The sequence below is a fragment of the Calidris pugnax genome, unplaced genomic scaffold (genome assembly GCF_001431845.1).
Source record: "Calidris pugnax isolate Ruff unplaced genomic scaffold, ASM143184v1 scaffold219, whole genome shotgun sequence".
NCBI classification, from domain to species: domain Eukaryota; kingdom Metazoa; phylum Chordata; class Aves; order Charadriiformes; family Scolopacidae; genus Calidris; species Calidris pugnax.
Window position 1 is genome coordinate 7912031 of NW_015094507.1, and position 11863 is coordinate 7923893.

The 11863-nt window shown below is 37.9% G+C and overlaps 1 protein-coding gene across 3 annotated transcripts in view; it reads left to right on the forward strand.

The window, feature by feature from the left end:
* The window catches only part of SLC22A16 (solute carrier family 22 (organic cation/carnitine transporter), member 16), a 38516-nt gene extending 29553 nt beyond the window's left edge, over positions 1-8963 (forward strand). For all 3 annotated transcript variants that reach the window (XM_014964760.1, XM_014964758.1, XM_014964759.1), the window contains exon 8: positions 4485-8963. In XM_014964760.1, coding sequence (XP_014820246.1) covers positions 4485-4697 — 213 coding nt within the window. In that variant the 3' untranslated portion in view covers positions 4698-8963. The remainder of the gene's footprint in view (positions 1-4484) is intronic.
* Positions 8964-11863: the final 2900 nt, after the last annotated feature.

Sequence of the window (11863 nt, forward strand, 5' to 3'; positions counted from 1 at the left end):
ATGAAACAAAACAATTAATGAGATAGAAACAGAGAAGCCAATGGTGTCTTGATGAGGTTCACGGTGACAAGCAACAGGACCTTGGTTGGATGCACTAAGCATATCCTACTTGTAGGTGACTCCAGATCACACTACCATTAGGTTTTGGCTTCTACCTCCAGTTGCCCCTAGAAAAGAGAGGTGGGACTATTCCTTCATGGACTTTGGGCATTTTGTCTGCATTATGTAGCTTCAAATCTATTTTGGACAAAATATTTTATGTATTTCCTGCTCGCAAATGAATCACATTTCTTCATTACATCTGTGTTATGAAGCATTTTCTGCTTAGGAATCCTGCAGTTATTCAATCCCTTTTTTACTCCTGAAGGATAATTTATGCCCACACATTTAAAAACAGAAGGAATTATGAAGTTTATATTAAAGCTTTAAGTAAAGAAGGGTTTATTAATGATTTTAAAATAGTTTCAGTACTTTCAAAAACCCTGAGAATTCACTTTGACTAGCACACCAATGTTATATGTAGCTTACACGTCAGAAGGTGCAAATGTAATAGAATGTGCCTTTCACCTAGATTCTTACTCTACTTTTGTCTAGCACATTGGAATTTCCTGAAAAAGTGGCATTGTGTCCTTTTGATTTTGCAACTATAAATTATTCAATTATAGATGCTAGAGATTGGTTTCAGAGAATTCTTGGGAACTTTTTTCATTATTTAAATTAATTAATTTCAGTTGTTTTGGAAGAAAGTTAAAAGGATGAAGCAGACCACAATTTAATTTATTCCCTCAAGCTCCTAAAAAATGTTTTCTTTCTTAATAATGGCCCCATACGAACCAAGATATTATCCCAGAAAAGACGGAGAAACATTTGCACAACATAGTGGTCGTGGGAAAACATTCTTTTTCTCTTGTCAGTGTTTTGCCTTTACTGGCTGAGATAAGATTTATCTGTGCAGAAGTGCTGCAGTTAAACCACAGATGGGGAATGCTCAAACATGCTGGAGAGCTGTGTCGATGGCAGTATACACAGGAATTATTTCAGCTATGAGTAACTCCCAGTGTACAAAAAGTATCCAGAGTATTTGCAGAGTTGTGTAGTAGTTCACAGTGAATATATTTTCATTATTAGCTCCTATTATAAAACGTTTGTCGGTTTATTAAATAGGCTTGCCTTGAGTTGGAGCGTAACATGCCAAGTCTCAGGTAACACAAGTGTTTTGGAATGGAAATGAAATGAAACAGATTACATTTGTAAGTAAACTGACACACATCATGTTGATCTATTGTATACACCACACATTGTCAATTAGTTACTACTGCTATTTGATAGCCTGCCTTATGTACAGTTATGCCACCTGTGATTAATACTTCTCATTTGAATGCCTACAAATCTCAAATAACTTGCCAAGTATGTTTTTCATGTGACAACTTTCTAGAAAACTTACAATAAAGCAACTACTCCATGTATAACCAACTTCTATTTCTCAGCTGCTAAGAATTATGTCACATTAGCCCTTTAACAGACTTGATTTTTCTCTCAGATAAACCATAAATTATAAATTTAAAAAAAACCACCAAACCTTCACTAAGGTTGGTAAAGTTAAATGAATGCAAATCCTATGTCTAATACTAGTGGATTTTCAGGACAAAATTTAATCTTTTTTTGTTGAAGTAGGAATTTTGTAAATAAGATCACATTTTAAATTGGTTCAGAGACATCATATGTGGATAGAAATATAAATAGCAGACTAATCATTTGTTCTCAGAATGAAAAGTATTTTATATGGATAAAAGTATTTTATATGGATATTTAATTCAAATTATCTTTTGTTCTAGACTGAATATATTAAGTCCTGGTCTTAGACCACTGTGAAATTAAAATTGTTGCTCTGGGTAGGGAGGAAGACATGAAAAATGGTGGTAAATCTATTTTTGAAGTTATTTATGGCAGCTGTTAGAAGCTGCTGGCTGTACTGAAGTGTTGGGAATACTTTGAGAGTTTGACTAAGCAGAAAGTCAGATTTCAAATTAAGACCCCAAGAAAGCAATTAATTTAAGCAGGTACTCCTGTCAAATTAACTTCAATGGAGCTTAAACACACCTAAATACTTCATTTGTTCAATAGTCCACTTCAATCCGTAAGTATTTAATTCACTATGTCAGAACATTTTCTGATGCTGAATTATATATGTAAAATAGTACACACAAAATGTACACATTTGTTATGAGCAAGAGCTAAATTATGTCAGAAGTATTATGAAGAAATATGCCAAGATAAGACTGCAAAAGACTTGCTTTGACTAAATGTCAGTAACTTCATTGATAAGTGTGCTTACTGCCCCTGAAAAGGTAGATGACATCTGAGAAGTCCTTTTGTTAATATACTGTGACTTAATTGTTTCATATTCTGTCTTTTGTTGGAAATACTGGAAAATGCTTTGTTAGGGTTAGGGAGAAGGGAGACACGCTGAGTTAGTCGTCATGCAGCAGCTTTCACACCGGAAAAACGAACACTAACCTGATGGAATAGAGTTAAGAGAGCTGAGATGAAAAGGCAGGAAAGATGGTGGTGTGTACACTGACAGAATAGTGAGAGTCTGCAGGGGAATGAGAGGTAGGTTTATGAGGAAGGAAAACATGAGAAGAATGAAAAGTGTCTAAAAGACTAACTGAAGAGGAGGAGACACACATACTCAAAGCACACAGTGTTGCTTTAACCTTCTCTTGAGCATCAGTAGTGACCCTGGTCTCATAAACTCCAAGTGTACAGGTATCCATAAGCTTCAATATCCTTTAGAGCCCTCATTATCCTCAAACTTATGACAACCTAAAGGACATGCATCAGACAGGTTACTGTGGAATAGCTGCCATGTGTCAATTCACCCTGCCTTACCATGGCAGAAAATCATGTTTTAATAGAGGAGAAGAGTTTTAACACTCAGAGGTGAGACTTTATTATTTTGGAATATATCTTTAAATATCACTCCTGCCACATATATATGTCTACAAGGATTTCCCTCAGTTTATCACTCAGTGCCATTTCCCCTGGTCCCGTTACTGCTAGGATTTTGTTTTAATTTTTCATGGTAAGAACAAGACTATATTATTTTCACTGTCGTTCGTAGTACTCAACAGTATTTTGCTTAATTTTTTGTCAGCCTCTATATTTAATGCAAGTGCAAAAAGAGGAGTGTATGCAACGGTGTGAATTCTGCTTCTCAAAAGAATGGTTGAGACAGGCTGTCCTCCTCTTTGGAAGTGGGGAGGGAGGGGGGGCAAAAGCAGCACGGTGCATTTGCATGAAAATAGCAATGGAGAATTCCAATTTTAAAGCACCTTTCTGACCTAAGGAGAAAGTCTGGCTTAGATGCAGGTGGCAGCTGGCCAGTTCTTGTCTCAACCTCTGTGTGAGAGACATAGGCACAGTGATTCCAAAAGCTCTCTCTCACACTTGGAAAGAAAGCATAGAACAAACAGGACAGACCTGAGAATCAGCAGAGGGCGAGATAATGATAATACAGTATCAAAGTGCACAGTCATAAAATGGAAAAATACTGAGGCCAAGCATGATGTACTCTGTGGAAGCATTTCTATCAAGAGAGATTTGGGTCATTTATAACCTGGCTTTGGAAGAATGTCAGGGTTTTAATGCTGTTCTGTACTTCAGAAGAGGAAAGTGTGAATTGTTCTCATTGAACAAGGCATGAAAATGAAGGAAAGGAAAAGATACTCCTGGAGCATGTGTGCGCTTCTGAATCTACCACACATGGTCCCGATCCTTGCACCACTCATGCTGAAGTGAGCTGTCACTATGGAACTGTGTACACCATGTACAAACCCAAGATGTGATCCCACCACAAATGTCAGTAGATGCCTGCACCTCTAAAAGATCCTTGAAACTGCAGTTTAGCAAAGTAATCCTATTGAGACCTAGATTTATTATCTGCTGAGGTCTTCTCCTGAGCAGGGATGTGTACTTCTGTGGCTCCAGGCCAGCAGTGATGCATACTGAGAAATTCTGATCTGTGTCTGCAGGAGGAACAGGCACAGAGGTACAGGGGGAATAGGTTCAGGAGTTAGAGTACAAACTGAGATTACAGGTGGCAAGGAAATTGTAGCGCTATGAACATGCATGTAAAAATGCATGCAATCCTATAATCAGTTCTTAAATACATACCTGATAGTAGAAATACCAAATGAAGATATATGTATTGTTTTCTCAAGCAGAACTATTCCTGTTTGCACTGCATTCATCCCTAGTGGAACAAAATACTTCACTTACTCTTCATTAGTTCTGCTGCATAATCTTTCATTTATGCAACAAAAAAGACAGATCTTTTATATAGTCAACATTTAAGACTTACGATCTTTGCTTTACATTATAGTTCCTTGTGCTTTATTTTAAATGTTTGTTCAAGCAAGATCAAAGAGGTGCATAACTTGAAAGACATTTCTACCTTTACAGCTACTGTTTATTTCTTCTAGTTGATCGTTGGAATCGTGGCTCTTCTGAGTGGAATATTAACAATAATGCTTCCAGAAACACTGGGAAAACCATTGACTAATACTTTGGTGGAAGCTACAGAAATGGGAAGAAACAAGACAAGCTGTTCAGGAAAGACTCCTCCAGCAGACAGTGGTGCGGCATTAGAAAAGATAGAGATGTTTGGTCAAGAAACAGTCAACACTGAAAAATAAAGCAACAGCAAAATGGCTGTTTCCAATTTTAATCATTATATAATTTATAAGATATTTTTATTCAAGAAATGTGACCATTCTATAGTATCTGTGCCTTTTAATTTGTCTCCAGTCTTGACTTTTCAACAGAGCAAATATAAAAAAAATATGTTTCCACATGACTGAGGTACTGCAGAAAATTTGACAGGATTCTAGATCCTTTAGAAAACTTGTCTGACTTGCTGTGACCATTTGGAATAATTACTCTAAGTGTTGGAACCTACCTGATTACACATATGTAAAAATATGCCAGTGCTTTGCTTCACATTTTCTGCAGTTAGATTTGTAGACCCAACCACAAAGTGCCTTGTCTGCTCCCATCCTGTTGCAGCTGACAGTTACAGGCCTGAGACTTCAAAACATGGTAAACTCAAACAGGTATAATGCAAGAGAAGCCCTAACTTTGCCTCAAGTTGTATCAATAATTTCAAAGTCAAACTAATTTATTCTCTTTTTTTTCTGGTTTTCTACTAGAAAAGGTGCCATTGCTAACAAAGGAAAGTATTCTGTGGAACCACTTCTGACTGAAAAACTAATACTAAGTTTGCAAAATGTGCAAATAGTTTGTGTACTCTTCATTCTGTTGAATGGCAAATGTATTTTTATTAGTGGTTTAGAAAAAAAATGTTCACTGGATCTACTGTTGTCTTAGTAAGTCCTTTTTAGTTTAGGTAAACTAAAATGTCTGATGCCTTTGAAAGTCACATTCATTCCAGACCATTATTTCAGTGCTCCCCTTCTCAATTATTTCAGCTCGGATCTATCATCAGATTCTTCATAACTTTCAAGAGCTACACCAGCAGCTTTGCCAAATGCCTCCATCTCAGGCCCCAGTGGAGCAGAATAACTCACAAATGGGCTGTCTGCACAGAGGTGGACTTAGTTGTTAATGAATGATTAGTAGGCATTGTATCTACATAACATTTTTCTCATAGATCAGCTGTCTGTAGCTCATTTTTAACTTATATCGCATGAAATCAATTAAAAAAATATAATTTAAAAAATAGTAGCTGGAGGACACTGATCAATAGAAGAGTTACCAGTTATTCCAGTTGGTTTAGTCAAAGTGTCTGTAAATGTCTCACTATTGTTACACCTCGTGTGCAGCAATCGTACCCTATGACTGTGGACCACAGAAAACTGATAGATAGAAATGCATCATACTGGCTGCTATTTTTATGGCTTCCTGTCCCACCTCCCCTTTTTCAGTCTACCTCCAGGCCTGGGGGTTTCTTCCTTGCCTGAGGATCTGTACCCTCTTCTCTCGGCCACCCTTGGTTTGAAGGGGGTGACACATGACACTTCGGTGTGTTGGGATTCTGACAACCCTCTTTTGCTTGGGCTGCATGAACCCTGTCAGCCCTGATTTGAAATCAGAGTTCTTCTCATCTTAAGCACCTGTTCTCATGCCTAGCTGGTACAATCTCATCAAAACAAGTCTTCCTTTATTTACTTCTTTGCTGTGTACCCCAAAATAAGACATCTATATTACTGTAGATAAATATTCTATATACTGTAGAGTTTAATGGTCACATTTTTCAATTATATCTGCACAGTCATTAGTCTCAATGACTTCTGAAATCACAATAATGGCTTATATCCCCTTATAAAAGACTTTTTCTTCACTGTGCTGTCCTAGAGTATCAAGTAGCATTTTGGTCCTCGTATTTGGACAAAATCATATCCTATATGAGGACTAACATGCCTCAAAGCCAAGCAAAATCAGTAAGTTTAGGTTCAGGGAGCTTCTGTGTCGTAATCACATGGAGAGCTGAAAGGGATCTTTGTGCTCCTTCAATTCTGTGGGTGTTCCAGTATTTGCAGAGAAAACCTCCAAAGAGAACTGCATAGAATACTATGGCTTCTGTCCAGATATATTAGTTCAGCAAAAGCATGTGCTTAACCTTACCCGTGTGAGTAATCCCATCATTATTCAGAGAACTACTTGAATACATACTTTGATGACTGAAGATAGGATGACTCACATGCTGTGGTTTTTTATTTTGCTGAAGGCCAGACCTGGTATTCTTCCACTGCTTTCAGACCCCCCTCCACTTCCGGAGCAGAACAACTCTCCTTATCTGCAAGATCTGTTGCCAAACCCCACATGCCCTGCCTTAAACAGGGGTTTAACCATGCGAAAAAAGAAAATGTCATGCAATAGACCTAATAAGGAATTAAACTGCTACTGCCTGACATTGCAACCACATACCTCCCCTAGAGCAAGTAATTGCATTATTTTGGGGTTCTTTCACACTGATACTCCCTCTTTTATTAGTACAAGGTTCTGTCTTAAACTCCATAGCCTTGAGTGCTGGGGACAGTACAGTCTAACAAGACACTAAAGAACAATTAGAATTAATTTTTCTACTTTCTTACCTGCCAAATAACAGACTTGGGGGTTATCCTGCTACGAACAGTCAATACACGTTATGCATTGCTTTGACTTGAGGGATTCAGGACCTGGTCATCTGTAATTGGTATAGATATGATAAAGGAAAAAAAAAAGAGAGAAAAAAGAAAAAACTTAAATACACATGATAGTGTGCAGTCCTTACAGGCTCAAACTTAATGATGATTCTAAAACACAGTGTAGCTTGATGGCTTTTAATCCTGAAAGTCAGTTCCTTCTGTCACTGAAGTCAGTTGATATTTGGTCTTTGATCCAAGTGAGACCTGAATTTCCTTGAACAAATGATGTTACCTTTTTCCTGGAAATAAAAAGTTTACTGATCTACAGGTACATCTTTTGTGATCTTATGCATTAATAGCTTAAAGAACTCCTTGGGGTATCCTGTTCTTTAACCTGAGGAAATGTATTACCATAAAAAGGGAAATAGCATGTCTCTATATGTATCTAGCATTTCTGTTTGCTTGTTTTTTCCATGTGGACAAAAGTATGTTTAACACTAGTCATATGTTATAGCATAGACAGAGTAAATTGATTGCTTTCTCTTAAATATTCATAGATTATCTATTTTCTGTTCCTGTGGAGCAAATTTTCTGCTCATTGCTCATAAAAAGAATTCCTTTTCGTAGTTTTTCTCAGTCCTTAAGTTCTTTTATTTGTCCGTTTGTCATCTCTATCTTCATACAAATTTGTTGTGCTGATGTATGTCTCTGGAGTTAAATAATGATTTTTTGAGATACTGGATTAGAATTCTTATCTGTCTTAATTGCTGGTCACTCTTGCACAATGACAGATGTGTTTGTCCTAAGTGTGGAATCATGTTTCATTAGACATTCTTGCAGTTTATTAAGGACATACTTTCTGGGTTAAATATAGGAATGAGAAAAATTATCATTAGTTTAATGATAACTAAGGAAAAATAGTAAGTAAATGTGTTTGATACTTTGAATCTGTATTTTAAAATATGTGAAAAGATGTATTTTCTACTTTAAGAGTTCAATTTTTTGGTGCAAATTTCTATAGTTTAAACAACTATGTAGGAAAAAAAAAAAAGATAAGCAAACTATGTGCAGTCTGTCAAATGCTTTGGGTGGTACCCTGACTGTCTGAACAAGGGAGTGAATCCTGCCTGAAGGCTGAGGGCTCTTGTGTAATGACTCTGAAGATGGTCTGACATCCCAGCTCTGGGATAAAGTGATGGACTCATTGACGTTCTCCTCTGTCTTTCATAGCTTATTTTACTATCTCCTTAGGAGCAGTCACTTAGGGAGCCTCTGCAGCATTGGACTCAGCAACATGTAAGGCCTGTGAGTCCCTTTCACAAGGGCTTCTAAAAATGTGAGGTCACTTGTGTCATGGAGGCGTGATGCCAGAAAGACGTTTGTGGCTGCAAAAAGGAGGGTCTGGATTCATTCTGTGCCCTTTACAAACGTCATAAAGATGCCTGACTGAATCACAGGACCAATTCATAGGGGAGAAATTAAACTCAAAGATTAAAAAAAATATGAGTGTTGACAAAATAGCAAGTTTACTCTATCAGAAAAAATTCTAGTACATGCAGTAAAGCAGTATCTGCATTGTTACATCTCTCAGGAAGAAAGATTAAAGCACATCTGTGTTCTGGTAAGCCAATAATTTTGTAAAAGATTCTGTATCAGGTGGAGTGTGCATTTTTGGTAACATGGGGGAAGTAAGTACTCATAGGAAGGAGTTTGTTTGCCCAGAATATGTGGGTTTAATACAATATATGTTAATGGTATTTTAATGAGTATTTATTTTCTGCAATTATGTGCAAGAATAAAATCAAACACACCTTATTTAATCTTTACATTTCTACAAAATTTCATTAACTCCTGTTCACCTCTCAGTTTGGTACCTGCTCCTTTGTAGGAAGGAGCTGGGCTGGTGCTTCAGTGTTCCACGGAGACCCCATGGTTCAGGCTGGCAAGTATCACGTGTGTGTGTGTGTGTGTCTTTTCCCTGCTTGTGTTTGCAGGTGTAAACCAAGGTTTGGGTAATGCGTTAGATGGTGACTATGACAAAATGTGCATTAAAAATGTGCCATGATTTGCATGTCAGTTGCCGGAAGGGTATGGGGTTTTTTTGCCTTTATTTGTATAAGCTGGCTGGGGCAGTAGTTTCTCAGACACATTCAGTAGTGACAAAAATAGCTGCAGCTATTGCAGAATGGGTGTGAGTTGATCAGGAAAGAGAGAAGGTGACTACAGGAATGACAAAGCAACATAACTTGTAACCTCTTGGTGTTGTTCATGCGGGAACAGGAGCGGGCAGACAGCACAGCAAAAGTGAGAATTGCAGCAATTTGTAGCCCTGTTCTTTGTGATTCTTCCCTTCTCAGGAACCCATTTATTTTCCACTTTCCTTAACCTCTAATTAGTGCAAGTTACTCAATTTTCCATGCATATTTTATTAATCTTATGTTTTCTGATCAAGTTACACCCATAACTCATGTTTTAAAGGCTTCATATGTCCTTGCCAGGTGATTTAGGTTCCTCCCTGAAAGTTACCATAGTCAATGATTCAAATATTTGTTTGCTAAAGTTGAGAAATTTGAATCATCCCTGATATACTGATTTCAAGAGCACTGAGTTCAATCAGGCTGAGAAAAATCAAGACTAAAAAGTATGTATCTGAAATGGGGAAGTATGCCTTTTTTTTTTTTTAAGTATGTCTGATGTATAAAAATGACTGCAGAGAGGTTTGTACACAAAACCAGCTCTTGCACAGAAATTACTAACCTAGGTTTATGAATAATTAGAAGTAATGGGGAATATCTCTTTTAGTAACAAATCAACTCACCCCCCTCTGCATTCCTGTCTAGTGCACAGGCTTGGACACTGCTCGGGTGTTTGTTGCAGATGAGTAGGTTCCAGCCATGGAGCACTCACAGGCATCCTGTTATTAACATTGTCTCCTAGTCTTCCGTGTGGAGATGAGGTGACTTGCACAGGAATATGAAAAAAACAGCACCAAGGGGTGATTCTTGTAAAGATTCTTCCACAGTCTTACTGCCAGTGATAAGAATTAAGTGTTTTTGACTGAGGTGATCATGAACATAGCAAAAGAACAAGGGATAAACGGGCAATCTCTCAGTAAATATTTGCACAAAGCTTTCCAACAGGAATGTCAGGGCTGCTGGTATATTCCTCACATTGAGAGAATTCCACCAGAAGTAAGTAAACAACACCAGAAAACAGCAAAATGAGGAGCAGCTTAGCCTCCTTGCTGAAACGGTAACTTTCCGTGGACACTGATGCTTGACTTGATCTTTGAACTAGTTAAAGAAGTGGCAGAGAAGTGATCCATGTCATTTGTAAGATCAGAAACAAGTCAGCACTGCTGTGTTCACAAAGGTCTTTTCTGCTTATCGTTACTGCTCTACGGAAAAGAGTACACAAACCAAAGGGAATGCTGAGGTCAACACTTTTTAAGGGCTGCTGGAGCTGGGTTGGTGGTGTGCTGGGTTGCCACTGCCAGTCACTGTTCACAAGCAGCTCCGAGTACAATCAGGGCTGTGTTTGTCCTGTGCCAGAAGGTGGGCACTCTCTCCCTGAGGAACCAATCCTGACTCGCACTCAGTCAAAGGGTACAGTAGCCACTATCACAGAGCTTGTCAGGAGTGTTCTCAAAATACAAACAGCTGAGTGTTGCACTTGGAGTACTATTTTAGCCAATTATTTGTTAGCTCAAAATTAAACACTCTGCTCAATACACAGAACGATACATACACAAACATCCAGGGGCACTTTAGCAATTGGGCTGATAGACGGAGCTTCTCGTCTGTCCTTGTGCTTTTTCCCATCTTTCACGAGAGAGGACTGACATCCACAGCAAAAGCTTCTCATATCTTGAAGGCCTCAATCCAGAACATCTGATCTTCAGTTAATCAGGGCTCTGGGAGTTAGACCAAAGAGGCTTTTAATTGTGCTGCTCATTTTAGGGAGGAGCAGAGTTAAGAAAAACAGCGGCAACGCTAAAGAGCTGAAATTGTTTCCCCTTATAGATGCCTCCATGGACTTGTGGTGGGAAGTCGTACATCTAGATTACATAGAAAGGACAAAAAAGCTTTTTTCTTCATTTTAAAATGAGGTCTGCCTTGGTTATGGGCACTCTAGCAAAAGACAATGTGTTCACCCTTCCAAAATACTTCAGCCCATGGAAGAGTGAGAGTTTCTCGGTGACATTAGTGTAAGAGTTGATATCCCAATCCAGCTTGCATTTCCTGAAGTCTCATTCTCAGGGAAAGACACACTGGGAATTCCCTGAAACATTCAGCCTTGCACAAACATCCATCACAGAAAATTTCAATCCAAATTTGACAAAGTTATAAGCAATGAAAATTAGAATCTCAAGAGGAGAAATAACAGGTGATTTTAATCTTAGCTGACACTGAACCTCTGCTTATATTTAAAGGAGGTTAGATTTCTGTACCTGAAAGGCTCTTCTCTAAAGCTATTGTGGACATCCTTAAATGACAGTGTACATTTTACAATCAATACATCAAGCCCATCAATTTAATTTCTAAACAAGCAAGCCTTCTTCATTCATCTGCCTTCACCCCTTCTTACTCAATACCCTGTTTTCATATCTTGTCAAAACATTCAGAAGAATCCAACTATACTATAATTTTGGCAGAATTACTCCTTGTTCTTTTCACCACTAAAGAAAAAAACACTAAAAATTATGCATCTAAAAA